Source organism: Caenorhabditis remanei, chromosome V (assembly GCF_010183535.1).
Source record: "Caenorhabditis remanei strain PX506 chromosome V, whole genome shotgun sequence".
Classification (NCBI taxonomy): Eukaryota; Metazoa; Nematoda; class Chromadorea; order Rhabditida; family Rhabditidae; genus Caenorhabditis; species Caenorhabditis remanei.
In genome coordinates this window covers 11,134,162-11,151,139 of record NC_071332.1, presented here as the reverse complement: position 1 = coordinate 11,151,139, position 16,978 = coordinate 11,134,162, and the positions used below count along the sequence as shown (strand labels likewise).

At 36.1% G+C, this 16,978-nt stretch overlaps 1 protein-coding gene across 1 annotated transcript; it reads left to right on the top strand.

The window, feature by feature from the left end:
* Positions 1 to 623: 623 nt before the first annotated feature.
* Positions 624 to 12,509, top strand: GCK72_018987 (uncharacterized protein; the record flags this gene model as incomplete). Its single annotated transcript, XM_053732830.1, has 10 exons — positions 624 to 753; positions 5,772 to 5,840; positions 7,110 to 7,233; positions 10,892 to 10,997; positions 11,321 to 11,439; positions 11,491 to 11,698; positions 11,747 to 11,996; positions 12,044 to 12,215; positions 12,267 to 12,381; positions 12,426 to 12,509. 10 exons carry the CDS (start codon positions 624 to 626, stop codon positions 12,507 to 12,509), a joined length of 1,377 nt encoding a protein of 458 aa, XP_053581743.1.
* Positions 12,510 to 16,978: the final 4,469 nt, after the last annotated feature.

The following is a 16,978-nucleotide window of genomic DNA, read 5'->3' as shown; positions in this document are numbered from 1 at the left end:
CTGCAGAATTTTGTCAGTCATCCGTCAGTTATGCCTTTTTTCCAATTCCAAACGAAATCAAATCGTTTTCATTTTTTTTCTTCGGACTCCCTGGCCGACAGCGCATTTTTCATTTTTTCGCTCAATCGTCAAGTTTTTGGTCCGCAGGGATTCCGGGGAAGAGATTTCTTGCAAAACCTCATTTTTTGAGTTTTCGGTGAAAATTGGAGAACAAAGATTCAACGTTTTGTGGTAGAGTTCAAAGAGGTGTACAGTGTGATCGGGAGAGAGATTACAGAGAAATACCCATTCGTAGATCTGAACCTTCACTATCACTCGCTAAAGAAGATTTTAGCTCAGCTCCTCTCTCAAAATGTTGGATGAATGAAACAGTTGTAATCTAGAAAACATTTTGAAAGTTTCGTTATACCTCACGTGCGAACTTTTTCTGAAGTTATGAACACGCATCCGTATTTTACCAATCCTCTTTCTTTTTCAAATTCTTCTCTCGGTACTGTTTCGATTTCAACGTATCTTTCGTTCCCGTCAGTAAACATATAGTTCCTCTAACTTCCTTGAAATTTCAGGCAAAATTGTTGAACTACCTTGTAAAGGAGAACTTTCGTCTCCTTCGAAACACCCGAATGGACGAATGGTGGTGGTGGGTTCTGGTAGCGATATTGTCGTTTTGTGCACTGATTCTGAGCTCATGTGCCCTCTACTTCGGAGCGAGGATATGTGTGCGGCAGATCAAAAGGAAGGTCAAATATTCAGGTGGGTTCTTTTGAACGGCTAGGTAAATCTGAACCTTTTGGGAGTAATGAATAGGACAGTGCAACTTGAGACACCAAAAATTTGTACTTCTGAACCCCAACACAATGTTTTCGATACCTCCACAGGTTAATCCTAAAATACGCATATTATTAAAGTATCTTAGGCGCCACAGTTTTTGAGATTAAAAACAAATGTATCTAAAAATAACAGATATCTATTCAAGACCTAACCCATTGTTTATTGTTTCCTTTCTTCTTTTTGCTTAGTCCAACGAAGAAAACGGCGGGATATCCAGCGTCAAATCAATTCCATTTGTGTCGTTTTTCTTGTTGTTCGCATAAAATGACGTGTGAGAAATTCGAAGAGTTGGACGATGAAAATCAAGAAAACCAGAAGACGTGACACTTCAGATGACACGTGATAGAATCAATCGCGATTGGAGTGTTTTCTGCAATTTTCATCTGCAATTTTTGAAATTTTATTCTAATCCGATGTATTGAAAATGATACCTTGTTACGGGGTTGGGTTCAATAAAGCAAATGATCAGAAAAGGGACTGAAATAGGTGTTCGACAGTTATCAATAGTTTTTGAAGTTACTGTTCTCCAGTACATCTTGAAAGGTGTAAAGTACTTTCGAGCAGCTTTCACCTTATCCCTACATTTTGCATAAGTCAGACTAAAGTACACCAGCAGAAAAATGAAAAATGTAGACCGCACATGGATTATAATCTACTTTTTGGGAGGCTTCATTCGAAGTGATATGAGGATGTGGGAAGCTGACTAGGGAATGTTGTGAGTGGGGTATGGAGTTATGGCAAGTGACCTATATCATTGGAAAGCTGAGAACACGTTGTTTATTTATCTGTTTTCTGTTTTTGCTGAGGACCCTCCCAGTTCGAGAAATTTAGGTCTGAAATTTTGAGGATATTTTCCCCGTGAACTCGCGGTCACAGTTGATTTTTGGAGATTTTCGGCAGATTCAGTTCACGTGAAGTTTCAAAATATAATAAAAGTGAAAACCTTAAAAAATCAGCGGTCGAATGGTTCAGTGGTAGAGCTCGGGAATAGTAATGAGGGTCTGGGGCTCGATATCCTCTACTCGAATTATTTTTATTATTTTTTGTAAAGCTCATAACTGGCTCCAAGAGCAATGTGGGTCACTTTTTCACACACAACAACAGCCTCACATAGGCAACTTTCACATTTTTAACCAGAAAAAAAATTCTAAAAATTTTTGCCTATACATGATCATATAAAGTCTTGAAAAATTCAAAAAAATTTTTTTGAAAAGGCCTGAACCAGATGCTCTAAAGATCAGAGAACCCCGAAAACATGGAAAAGTGACCCACATTGCTCTTGGAGCCAGTTATGAGCTTTACAAAAAAAAAAATAATTCGAGTAGAGGATATCGAGCCCCAGACCCTCCGATTACTATTCCCGAGCTCTACCACTGAACCATTCGACCGCTGATTTTTTAAGGTTTTCACTTTTATTATATTTTGAAACTTCACGTGAACTGAATCTGCCGAAAATCTTCAAAAATCAACTGTGACCGCGAGTTCACGGGGAAAATATCCTCAAAATTTCAGACCTAAATTTCTCGAACTATGAGGGTCCTCAGCAAAAATGGAAAACAGATAAATAAACAACGTGTTCTCAGCTTTCCAATGATATAGGTCACTTGCCATAACTCCATACCCCACTCACAACATTCCCTAGTGAGGATAAAGATTTATAAAGGTGACCTAGACTTGATTTTGAGTCATTTCTATGTCGTTTTTCGTGCACGTCTTATTTTTAGCCTTTGGATATATCAAAAGAACCGATAACTCTAGAATTGATATTTATTACTTTTTATTTTTCGAATTACATCTAAACTTTGCAGAGTCTTTGCAGAATCTCTCTGGGAAATATGGAATTTTCTGATTTAAAAAAGCTCTGGGTTTCGCTATTTTCCCATAATTTTTCAATTTTTTCACAGAAATTTCAGAATTTTACGAACTAATGACGCTGAAAACACGCAAATGAAACGATTTCCAGGTGCAATTTTAGTGCGACTTTTCCACGAAAATTTATTTTTGAAAAGCATTCACAGAGTCAAAAGAAATTGGATTCAGGTTTTGCTTTTTGATAGTTCTTTCTTGTTAAAACCAGACATGAATAATATTTTATACATTGCTGGAACCACAAGAAATAGGGACACAAATGCTTTGAAATTCGAATTCTGGAATGCGCTATCCTACAATTCCTGGAGCATTATAAAAATTGAATCTTTAAAAAAGCAAAGACTGATAAATTTAAATATTTCCATGCTATGAGCTTATTCTGATTTGTCACAATACCAGAACAAATCTGCTCCTTTTTAGCCTATTTCCACCATTTTTCTTGCTTAAAATCCTCTCGTCTAATCCTCTTCAACACGTGTATGTATCAGTTTGTGGTGGAGTGAATGTCAATACTTTTTGCCATTTTCTTCATCTGGAATATTCAAGAATCTCTTTTTCTTCACTGCTTTCTTCTTCTTCTTTTCTCCATTTTTGCAATTTCTCTGAAAGCTATGTGATTAGTCAAATGGACTTTTGAAAAGAATACTGTAGTTGAGAAAAAGCTTCTTTTTGAGAAATCGAAGGAAAAAGGATAAGAAAAAGGGAAGGAAATCTGGGGGTAGGCCATGGGAAAAGTTGAATTGAGTCTAATTGTTAGGATAGATTGGGAGGATTTATGTATGTAAACTTTTTTGGAATTTTATTCTGTGACTTTCTAAAATCTCAAACTTCTGCGCAGAAACATTTTGATATTTGAACCGAGAAACAACAGAAAACTTTCAAATTATTCGGAGCTTCGTCCGTCAAATTGCGCTCTCATTATTTCCGATTTATGAGATCGAAGTTAAAATTAAGAATACGGGCCGTTGAATACGAATCAACAACTTTTTCTGAGAAGTTTGAAATGTTTTGCCTTCTATTAATAGATTATTGTAGTTTTTAATAAAATTTCAGGAAACGAATAAGTCTTTTTGTAAGTTCGTTTAGTATAAATAGAATACATATCTTTTTTCTCAAATACTTTCTTGTTTAAATTTTTGGATCCGCCGGCACTTCGCTTCAAGTTCAGAGTTTATATAATTCTGTTTTATACTGAACTTTCTCAAAATATATTTGATTGAAAATGCGTTGAGATTTTCAAAGAGATGGGGATTATCTAAACAAATTTTTGTCAGAAGAGACTAGCCAAAGAATTGAGAACCATTGACGTAATTTTGAAGTCTCGGACTAGTCGATTCTAGTTTTTTTCGGATTCATTCTCCACACTTCTCTGCAATATCTCAACTATGAAGCTGACATTATAATAGAATTATCACTAAATGAAACATTTCAAATTCTTTCATTAGGAATCCAGAAAAATGCCATCAGTTAGCGAAGATTAAGGATTAATACTTTGATTATATGAAATGCACAAACTTTTTCATGCTTCTGACATTTTATCCTAAATCTCCAAGATTTTAAGTTTTAGTCTTTATATTTGTTCTTAAATCCTTTCCTCTAATCCACTAGTAATCCACTATTCATTCTTCTAAAAACTATAAGAATGGATAAACTCTACAAACATTTTCTCAAACCTTTCGAAATTGACGTAAATCCATCGAATGATCCATTTTTGGAATAAGCGAGTACATTCAGAGTTTTCTTTTGATCTGGTTTGCTTATATATATATATATAAAAGTTTGGATTTTCAGACATTGTATTTTTTATCAGATATACTGAGTCATTCAGAGTAAATCTATTTCGTAAGTTCTGTATCTTCTCAAAATTATAACATTGAGAAACAGATAAAACGATAATAAACAAACCAGTCTCCAGAGGATGTCGCTGTTAGACCTACCTACCAAATTATAGATTTTCATTTTATTCCCCATCTATTTTCTTATATTGCTAGTATATATTCTGATATGCATTGATTTCTCTCATATCCAAAAACGGTCTTTTGTTTTGAGTTCTTCCCATTCGTTTTTCAAGAAGTATATCAGTATTTTCTCCATGACTTCCAAAAACCTTTTGCACCTATTTTTTAGGCTTTTGCTCTTTTTTCTCAGTTTATAATATTGTAACATAAGTGGCCAACTCCCCACTTACTAGTCTGTATCATTTTTCAAATACCCTTCAGTTTAGTTTATACTTCTTTCTGAAACTTGACCTCCTTCCCCGTCATTTTCATTATTTCATCGACTTGCTTTTTTGTTTATTTCCCGTAGTTTGAGTCTGACGTTTCTGAAAACCAGGAGAATCCTAACTTCCCAAATCTATTCAAACAATTTTTCGTTGGTGCTACCATATTCGCGTTGTTTTCATTTGACTACTCCGTACCATTGAATTTCATCAAAACGATACTCCATCGAAGAAAAAGAACACCTGTCAAAAACTAGGCACTTACAGCCGCCGTTTGTCTACTGCACTCTCGTCATATAGGCCAACGATCAAAATATAACATTTCAACGGAAGAAAAAGAAGGAAACGTTGAAAATGTCTCGATACTGGAGAAGAATCAGCAAACCAGGTGGAGCTATGAGAGTGAAAAAATTGAAACATGTCTAGTTTCGCGATCTCTGATTAAATCGGATTGTAAGATTGAAAGTTTAAATCAGGGAATAGATAGCACAGTAATCATGCGTTCAATACAGTGATACCTGAAATGATGTCTTGTTCCTGTAAGGGTGTACTCGCTGAAAATTAAATCTGTTGATTATATTTGCGATGAAGGTGTTCAAGTTGTACCGTCCTGATTTCAAAAATTATGTTTCTGTAGTCAGTTTCTCACCAAATCAATGCTCCTATAATTAACTTTTCTATCCGCACTTTCTAAAAAAGGTGTGAGAAAATTCCCAGACCATAAAACATATTTGCAACCAGAAATATCTCAAATCCGATGAGATCACACCCGAAAATAACCAGATTAGGCTGGAATATAAGAGATTTTCTTATTTTTAGTCACCTTCATATTCAATGATACTTATTTCAGAGGTGCCGACCTCGGTTCCGGAGATCAAAGTCAGCGTGCCGCAGAGTACATCCACATTGTCAATCAGCAGTAAGTTGATTCTCTTGTCTGAAATAATTTAAATAGAACAGGATCTGTCGATTGGTTTTGGTAAAGCTCCAGATGGTTACTGAAATGGGTGATCAGATTCTATCGGTAAACGAGACTAGAAAACTGGAAGACACCGAAATAATCAAAGAATAGATTGTTGAGTTCTAAAAGATCTCGATGGTTAGCTATTTTATAATTCCTACTTCTTCGATTTACAACCCACTATCTTGCACACTTTAAGTTCAAATCTTGTCACCAACGATCTCTCACGCGGTAATTTCCAACTTCCACCTCCACCACGCGCATACTTTTCTCCTTCCATCCATCCCACACCACACACAGAAACCACTATCCTTTCGCAGGGCGCTCTTCTAACATATCATTAGGGGCGTCAAGTTTTGAGAGGCATTCTTATATATTTTGTGCTAGTTCCCGAGACACGCTCACCAAACTTCTTCTTCTTCATCTTGTCTTCTTTTCCTTCTTCTTCTTCATCGCTCTGTGTCAGCACACCCTGTGCTCAAGCTGTGCCGCTTAGCTCATTAGTCGCCTCGACTATTGCCTTTTTACTTCGAATCTGTCTTATTCATCCCTCCAATCTTATCCTTTTAATTTTGAGTCGAGGTGTCCGGCTGAATCGCCGAAAGAATGCGTCACTTTTAGATGGAGCTAATTTTGTTTGGAGCAGGGGAGACAGTCAGATCTTGTCTACATTCGTTGTAATTTTCTTTTCATAAAAGAACCCGATACGATGAGACGATGTCATTTGATCTGAAAACAATTTTCAATTGGCGTTTGAGTACCAAAAACTTCAGATATATTGAATGAAATGTTCAACATCCAGACATCTTGGCTGAAACTATCAGATATAGAATGACTGATATCAGATAAATTGACTCTTCCTGTTTCTTAGAATGTTGAAAAACTTTCAAAATTACTGCTATTTCAAAGATCTTTCGATAAACTTTTTCTGTGAATTTAAATTTCGAAAACGTTTTGTCAAAGAAAGAAATAGTGACATCAAAAGTGTCTCGTTTTAAAATTGAAATGTGCATTGTGTTGTTGTTGTGTACTACCAGCAGCCAACACAGAAAAAATGAAAATTCCATATGTTTTATGTTCCTCTTCAAGTTTTTTTCTTCTTACGCTGAAGAGGAACGGAAGCGTCTCATTCTGATGGCTGAAAACTGACACGTGTCTTGCGTTTTCTTTCAAAATGAGAATTTTTCTTTCAGAAAGACGAATATTAAAAATTATGTGTTTTTGCAGAAATGAATGGCTCGTATCGGGCTCGGGTGCTCAGTAGGAACGGATGTTCGCCACCGTGGATGGATCGAACATTTGATCTCTCCAATCGGAGCACTCCTTGTACATCTCCAGCGATCGCCTCAACGTAAGTTATTTTTCTGGAAACGATCTGGAGATGACTTCGAAGATTCTGTGTAGTTCTGTTATTTATGTCGAACAATCAAAACTAACATATCGGAGATACAAAATGTCATATTTCTGAAACATAACAGCATTTTGTTCTGTCGACATTTCCAGGTTTCTTCTTGATGTGCCTTTTTCGAGTTTCTCGAAAGAAAAGTTCACAATGAGTAATATTTCTCAATATACTATAATTATGTGCAAGTTCATTTTTAGATCACTTTCGTTATATCTTGTGATTGTTGATTATTATTTATGTAATCTCACCCATTAGAAGAAAAATAGATGTGAGAATGAACGACGTTCTCTAAACCTACAGTACTCTGTATCCCATCCGCTCAATTTTCTATTCTTGTTTTTTAGGTTCTTTTCTTTTTCTCGAGAATAGTCTATGAGGATAATCTCTCTCAAATGGGTAGATAATAAGGAACATATTTCCAATAAAGTTACAAGAATGAGAGGACAAAAACGAACACTCTTGAGTTTTTAAGTTGGTCGGGGCTTCCAGAATACCATAATTCAGTTTTTGAAGTCGGTGATCTAGCTGATCTGATCTTGATTTTCCCAAACTTTTCTCGGTACAAATCATGTACTTTTGATCAAATTCTCTCATGTTCTCACGCCTTTTCCAGGTATTTCTGTCACTTTGTTGCAATTACAAAAGCTTCTATTTTTTCTGAGCCGCCCATCTGATATCAGTTAGAACTAGTAGTAGTTGTTAGCCTTAACTACTACTATTACATTCTTGTTATTGCTTTTTTCAGAAGGAAACGATTTGAGATGTTCTCATTTCTCCCACATGAAAATTACTCTCTGGAGACTTATGGGATCAAGGAATTTGTATTATTTTTATACGAGAGAAATAGTATTATTTTGATATTTAAAAGAAGCAAGAGTTAATCTATACTTTAGCGGATTACTCTTTTCAGCATAAACCAATCAAAATCTATTAGCTCTGACTATTCTTTTTATTTCTTATGTAGGACAATTTTCAGAAAACTCATTTTATTCTGATCTTTAGTAAAATTGCTGATCCACTATTCAAAAACTGATCTGCTTGTTGAAAAATGCATGATTTCAACCCGAAACCCAATGAAAAATATGGGATTTCTGATGGCGGTCACCTTTTTTTTCTAAGCCTATCCTTGTTTCACTCATGAATATTCATGCGTCTTTTTCCATTTTCTTCGTTTTTTATAGATTTATTTATATTTGAAAAAGGCAACTCTGGTTGAACTATTCTTAGACTTGCTACTCTCTTCAAATTTAGTCCATATTCATAAATTTTTGTTACATTAAAGATAGGGGAAAAAAGTGAAAAAGAAAAAAAGATAGGATATCCTAGGTGTATAATATCAAATTTCGTGAAAAAGAGCATTTTTCACGAGAGCTCACTCACTCTTCGTTATTTCCTGAAATTTAGGATTTATGACATAAATCTATGAAATCTAGAATCCAAAAATCCCCGCCCAGACACATCGAATAACACTGAATTTTTCATACATTTTTGAGAGACTAACTCAATCTTCCAGCTTCTTTTTTTCTTTTTTCGATAGCTCTTTTTTCTGAATTTTTATTTGTGTGGGTTGAAGTAAAAATATAGATTTCTCTACTCTTGATAATCTAAAACTGATTGCCGATTTCCAGAATTTGGGATATGCTGAGATCTATCTTTATTGACTTTATTTGCTTTGCACTTTTGGATCGAGGATCTGAAAAAAGAAGAAAGTGTATAAAACCAGAACAGGATTACCCTCCCTCTCATATGATTTGTGCCCTTTTCTATTGTAGTGAAAGCTTTTAATCCATTATACAGACATGCTTTATATTGGCTCATATTAGATTTTTCATGCACTTCATTCAAGTTCATTTTTATATTGGAGTCTAGTTCGATAATAAATGTCGCCATTTTTTTTCAAACTTTCAAATCAAAAAGTTTAGTTTCTCACAGAAAAGGTCCTGAAGTTCTCGATTTTTCTTGGGTTCTCTTTTTTCTATTTACACGAAACAAGACAATTTATACGAGCAACATTCCTAGACACGATTTACAACCCATTCCAACCTGACACATTTTATTGCATTCCTTGTCGTCTTGTCAATTGTTTTGTTGTGAAACTTTTTGATTTCCGACAAGCGTCCGCGGGAAAAGAAGAAACAAAACACATTATCTGAGCTCATTTGTCGGAGATGAGCCTGCTCTTCTTCCTCTTTTCCATTCAGTTTATCACGTGATACATTACATAGGATTACTTGGAGGAAGAGGGGACTCTCGGATTTCCTGACCTCCTAGATTCATGCACTTTTATTATATTGTTACACTGGAAGATACTCATCTTTTGATGTTATGTCATCGGAAGTTTAGAGAATTCCGAATAACTGGAGAACGTTCAACCTCTCATAGGTCTCTCCGGAGCACACTAGTTTTTTTTCTTGAAATAGACTCAAATTGTTTTTGAAAAAAGGTTTGCCACGTACTTTCTCTGGTCTGCAGTATTATATTACTTCTCACCAAACCTCAAAACGTTTTTCCCTTCTCCAGAGGTGTCAGTTCAGCTCATCATCTTCGACACAAGAACCCTCAAAATGACGTCTTTCATACAGAACACCTGTTCTCTTACCCTCCTACACTCATCTCGACTTCTTCTTATTCTTTTCTTCTTTCCACATAACAAAAAAGTCAAGTTTCATAATTAATCTTATCTCAACGAGCTCGTCTTCTTAATAATGGACATCCATTCAGTGATAGTGATCAGCGAGCAGAAAGAAATAGAAACTGGAAATCAGTGAATATTTTCATACGGTGTTTCTCCATATTTCTGGGATCATTTTCTCGTGATTTTCCGGGTAGATCAATTTTTCGACTGAAATTTACCACAATTGACTGATCCTTCTAATAACAATTTTAAATTTATAGAGCATCCTCGCTATCACTTTTATTCAACCTAATTTTTAGCCATTTCAATTTCCACCCACGTTCCCATTAGAAACTTTCTTTTAGATTATTCAACCATCACTAACCTACCCCACGTTTATTCTAGATGTTTCCTCTTCCTCCCAGCTTAATTTATTTGAGAAAGCAGCAGAAATCATTCATTCATGAAACGTTTCCATCATCTTCATAGTTTTCTTTTCAGTTTTCTTACCCCCTGCCCCTTGCCTCTTCTGTTTTTTTCTTTGTTAACAAGACCAAACATCTGATAATTTCTGGTTTTCTTTCATTATCTTCCCTCTACTTGTTATACGTTCTCGTGATATCATCTTTTGAAACTTCAGCAAAAAATGATGCTCCATGCCACCAATTCGTTGCCTGTGTAAGTTAGGGAAAACCATAAAATTCTCCAACTATGAATTCTGGGAATACTCAGTTTTTCCGGGTTTCGAATCTTCTTTCTCTATCGATGCGGTCCTCTGGGTCTCGAGAACTATACAGTTTTCTTCTGAATCATCTAGGCTCTAAAAATGTAAATGAAGCTAGAAGCAAAAGATTAGTAACTAATTAGTAGAAGAAATAGGAGAAGTGAGAAAAGGGACACCCCCTCCCCCCTATTCTCAATTTTCCTCCCACATGTGAAATACTCATTTTCATCATTCATTTTCATTCTCATCATGCTCAACTGTTTCAGTTCCGATAGCTGCGAACTTCTTGGCGATGATCCGAGATCTGCATCTTCTTTGCGAAATTCAATGTTCTTATTCAACGTCGATGGAAACCATGAAGTTATAGACGAGGTATTTTTATAAAAATGTATCTTGGTGGTGGTTTCTTTTCTAGATTTCCCAACTAGTGGCTAGGTCTAATATGATGTTTTGTAACGCACTGTGGGGATCCCGTGAAGCTAAAATGTGTAAAAACAAAAGATCAAAAGTAATCTGAAAATAGAGCACATTGACTGAATGACCAATTACTAGTTACTCTACTTACTCTCAAATGTAATCTGATCTGTGACTAAAATGGATTAACGGGTTGTTCTAGGCAAACATAAACGGATCTCTTTCTTTCTCATTTTGGCATATAGGTTTTTTCCGTATTTTATTTCCTTTTTGAATTTCAGATGGAGGATATCGACGAGCGATCTGTGATGCATTACGAATTGGGTTTCTACGATAAGTCGGACGGAGGTTGTATTCGTGGAACACTCACGTTTGCACTTAGATATGATTTCATCCATAGGTAAACATGAAGAAAAGCGTGTAGTTCAGTTGTTGATCATATATATTACAGGGTACTAATGTTACACGTAATCCGTGCCAACAATCTTCCAGTCGAAGACAAAGGAACTACGGTGGATCCATATGTGAAAATGTATTTGTTACCGGAGCGACGTGGTCATTGTAAAACTAGAATTTGTAAGAAGAATAACGATCCGGAATTCAACGAAATGTTTTCTTTTGATGTCTCGTTCAATAACTTGGCAAACCGAATGCTACAAGTGAGTTGAACGAACTGCAAATTAAAATTAAAGCTCTCAATTTTTCAGTTTACTGTCTATGACTTCGATCGTTTCACTCGCCACGGGCTCATCGGAAATATCATAATGCGGGATCTCTTCGAAAAATCCGATCTTTACACGTGGACTGAGTACACAATGCACATTGTTGGAAGTCAGAATAAAAACGACTATGGGGATCTTTTGCTCTTTTTGACATACTCTCATCAAGACGAAAAACTATCCATAAACGTGTCGAAGGCCTATAATTTGAGGCCAATGGATATTACTGGAGCTTCCGGTGAGTCGTCAAAAAGTAATTATAGAAGAAATCATAAGTAATTCCAGATCCTTATGTGAAAATCGAGCAAACATTCAACGGAAAACGCTTCAAATCCAAGAAGTCTTCAACAAAACGAGCAAATTTGAATCCAGTCTTCCATGAAACTCTAATTTTCGACATTCCATCAAGTCAAATCGCAGAAACGAACATATTGATTCAAGTCATGGATTGGGATAGGTGAGATCAAAGGAATGAAATGATCAAAATATCAAAATAGCCATGTTACAGAATAGGAAAAGATGATCTTCTGGGGTGTTGTATATTGGGTAAGGACAGTCCGACAGCTGACGGGAGAACTCAATGGGAAAATTGTCTAAACGCGGTTCCAGAGGAAGGGCAGCAGGTCAGTAAAAGGATGATAGAATCTATTTCATAATTATATTTCAGAAAAACAAACCGGTCGGTCAATGGCACAGTCTTCTTTCCGAAGTTCCAGAAGCCTACAAGAACATGCCAAAGGCCAAAAAATAAATTATCCTCTCTATATAAAATATTTTCACTATTCCTGAAAATCACTCAATAACTTCTTCTCCACCACAAATGATTCTCTGTGATCCAAAACCGGTTGTCACTTCTCTAGATTCTGGTTAGCTGAAAATCTTTTCATTTGAAGAACTTTTGGGATTAAAAGTCTTCAAAAACTGGTGTGTTTCAAATTGAAACTGCTTTAACTTCTCTGATGATTCCCCCTTCTGATGTACATTATTTTGCCATTTTGAGTTGAAAAAAATCAAACTTCAAATTTCTCGCAGATCTTATAACAGCTTTGTATGTATAATGATAATGATAATTTTTGATAAAAACAATTGTGATTCTTAGTTTATTGTAAAATTGGTTTGTACTCGAACAACATTTTATCACAGACAATAAGTTAGTTGGATTCTTCTTTCACAATAAATCCATTAGTTCAACTTCTTCTGATTCCGTTACATCTTTATTCTCTTTCCCGACAGTTTTTTCTGGTTCTGCTTCTGGATCCACGTCAGATGAAGTTCCAGAAGTAACGGTAATTTGTGGAAGTTCAACATCTCGAGCTATATCAGAATCCGGCTCAGAAGTATCTTCTTCTTCCTCGAAATTCGGGTTGATGTCAAATATATTTGCCACGTCTTCATTTTGTTCTTCTACTGCTGATCCCATATCCTTTTCCACTTTTTTCTCTTCTTCATCTTTTTCTTGGACATCTGGATTTTCAAATGAAGTCAAATAATCTGTTTCCAGAGTATCAATACTCTCAAAAGGTGCCACGTAGCTCTTTTCTGTTTCTCTGATCAACTCCGTACAATCTGGAGATTCTCTCTTCACATCAACATCAGAATTTTCCCGCTTAACAGTCTCTGTCATCTCATAACTTATTTGATTCTCCACATCGTCAGATGAACCAGTCAGCTCAAAATTCGGATTTATGTTTCTCCAATCCTCCACATTTTCCAATTTTTCTTCTTCTTTTACTATAACTTCTGGATTTTCAATTGTCTTTTCTTCCTTCTGGTTTTCCAGTATCTCTTCTCGAGGCTCAACGTTTTCAGTCTCCTCCTCAACCCCGCCTTCCATTTCAATTGCCACGTCATCTTGGTGTCTTCTGTATTTGATAACCGGATTGAACAAGTTTTTCCTGAAAGTGCAACATTCATGAGGAATACTTTTTATCAGAATTACCTTGAAACTCTCAACTCCATGTTTTTGTATGCATACACTCCAACCAAAGTAATGACAACTGAGAAGTAAATTAGGCATGCTACAACTTTCGAAAGAGTTCGAATTGTTCTGTCGATTTTGGACGAGAACAATTTCATACTTGAAACGGTCGGAAATTTGTTGGAGCTGATTGACAGTAGTCTTCTGACTATTTCATCACGGGCTTTTTTGTGGAAATCTTCATCGAATGTTATGTTATGAGAAGATATTACTGCGATCTGAAAAAAAAAATTACATAGTATTTACACACGAACCGCTTCGTACCTCATATTCAGAGCCCAATTGGTCATCTGTTTTCCTCTCAAATGTTGAAAAAACTGTATCAGTCACTTCCATTTCACTTAAAACATTAAATACCATTGCTCTTGATTTATCAAGATGCAACTCCGATGCGAAGAAGTTAATTTGTGTTCCACAAACATAGCAACAATGTCCAAAAGGTTTGAAGAAGTCGACACATTGTCCCTGGATGTCTTGACATGCGATATATGAGCAGATTGTTGAGAGGATCTGTAAAGATAAACTTTGACCTGACCTACCCGTGATAAGGAGGAAACTGATACTTTTGCTCTGTTGAGCTCTCATAGATTTTTGCTCGGAGAGGTTTCGAGAACAACGATAAGAGCAAGATCACACTAGATTTTTTTCTGTTTAACGAAACTATCTATCTATTCTCATATCTCCTTTCTACGTGTCAGTGCAGATCACATTTTTCAATTCGTTAGTCTCACTCCGACTCATTTACCCTAGTAAACACTAAATACATTCGAAAATTTGAACCGATTTTTTGAATGTCAAGTGGGAGCACCAACAATGAGCCTCAGAGAGTGAGATACATCTCTTCTCTCAACATTTGCTGTATGTCTGTATCAGTGTCTCCGACGACACATTTTAGAGAAAAGACACGTCGGTCCAAAGATTCATTTTGATCCGATACGTTTTTCTTGTTTGGTCTTCGTTTTATTTGAGATTTTGAGTACATGGAGTACTAGGTGATGTTGGTAACCGAGTCACGTTTGATACTGAATTTTGGTTTTTTGATTCACTCGCTTTCACGTTTTGATCTGATCTTGAGACGGACTGTTTTAGCTCAAAATGGGATTGTGTACTCATTATGGTTTGAATATATTTTTGAATACCTTGTCTATCATTAGAATTGCTTCAATAAAATTGATAAACTGTTCTCCAAGTACTATAACTTTTCTTAAAACTTTCCCTACTTTTCGTCATAAATCTGTCTGTGTAGTTTCAACTTTGAACGTGTACGTAATGTGAACCTAGAGACATCAAATAGTCTGAGATATATCATGTTACAGTGTCAAGAATAAGGCTTTAGAGACAGCTATAAACTAGTTTCTGATTGAATGAAAATCTGAAGATTTTTGTTATGAGTTTCGTCTAACATGTGACTTCACTCACCTTTTTATTCGAATTGGTATTAACAATCCCTCTTATATCCTCTGCCAACTCCTTGTTTTTCACCGTAATCGCATCGTCTGCAATCATTCGCTGGACCCCTCCTTGATCGCTTTCTTTGGCCCATGGTCTTGCCAAATTGATTTGAAATTGTCCCTCCATACTACGAAGTAATAAGTTGAAGTCGTCGGTTGTCATTCTCTGTAATAAACGTGGATATATATATATATATATATATTCAGATGGATTTGTTCCCAGAATTGGTTTTACCCTATCTCAAGCCCAAGGAAAATCCGAAAATCCCCAATATCTCTCCATTTTGTCACTTTTCTATTTGATCAGAGATACTTGACCCATTGACAGACTTGTGTGTTTTAGTGTGTTAACGCCAGTGTTAACTATTGGCAACTCGCAGCTCCTACTTCACTTTTTGATTTTTTTTGTCCGGTGATCATTCTTTGACAACACATCAAAAGACACAAAAAGGGCAGATTGGGCTATTTTTAGTGCTGGATGACATAAGTATTGTGACTTTTGTTTCTGTTGTTGTCTTGTGTGAAGGACGGAATGGTTTCTCACTGAACTTCATTTTCTTTCAAAAGTCATACCGTATCCCAGTACATTTCAGAACCTACTCGATTTGACCTATTTTTCTATATAACATTTATCCATCTCTATGAATCTGCCAGGTGAGGAAGGACCGAAACTCCCCGTACGAATCTTAAGAACCACAAAGTCCCAATTCGTTTCCTTTCCAACTGTCCTCATTCCAAGTACCAGAAACATTCTCAAAGAGTTCCCCAAATTACATTTCGACAAGCCAAAAAAAGTCTTCAAGTTCGTTCTAAAAGAAGCATCTCTTCTCAATCTAGACATTGTCCTAATGATATACTCTTGGGAATCTTTCTCCTTCCAACTCATTCTGTCCTCATTTTTTCTATTTTTCCGTTTTTTTTCTTCGGTTCTTTGGGTTCGTAGAAAATGGAACAGTTCTTTCATAGCACCATCTGACGATTGTTTGGAATCTTGAGATCTGGGCTTGCTCAGAAATCAGTTGTCGACTAGACGTCACTTCTTCCCATGTTCCTTCATTTTCATTCGTCTATCTAAATTGACTGATTTCTTGTGACATCTCACATTCCAGAAAAAAATAAAAACATCCTGCTTCTGTTAGTAAAAACTATAACCGAGTCGGGTGACAAACCTAGCAAACCGGTTGATGGTTCAATTCAGCGGACATGTTTCCATACAGTTTCCCCCATTTGTCCCCCTACGGAGTTTCTTATTTGAAAAGGCCAAAAATCCATGTGTTATTCATTGATGATTTCTGCTCCATGCCCATGTCCTTATCCGGCTCCTCCTCCTCTCTCAAAATTCTTTTCTTTTTTCACTCTTTGCCCTATGTTTACCAGTCTAATTGCTCATCTCTTTTGCTCTATCTTTTCCCACTCTTAAAACTCCCACTCATCTCCACAAACCAGGCCCCCTTTGGAAACAATTGAATTTCACTTTTCCCTCCTTTTTTATCCTGTCATCTTCCCTCCATCCTCCTGTTGATGTTTCTCTTCAATTTTTTCACCGATCAAAAAACTGACAATTGTTACGCTTAGCCTTTATGGGAGTTTTGGGAACCACCATTTGTAAGAACCGAAGACAACAGTTTCATAACTTCAAGAAAACATTAGGTGGTATACAAACAATCAAATTTGGAACTCGTGGATCTTTGGTAGTCTACAAAAATCCATTAAAAAGTTTTTCACCCGATAGTACAATTAGATTGAAACTGTCAAGAAAAGTAATCCCCAAGTAGAATTGGCAAAGTCAGA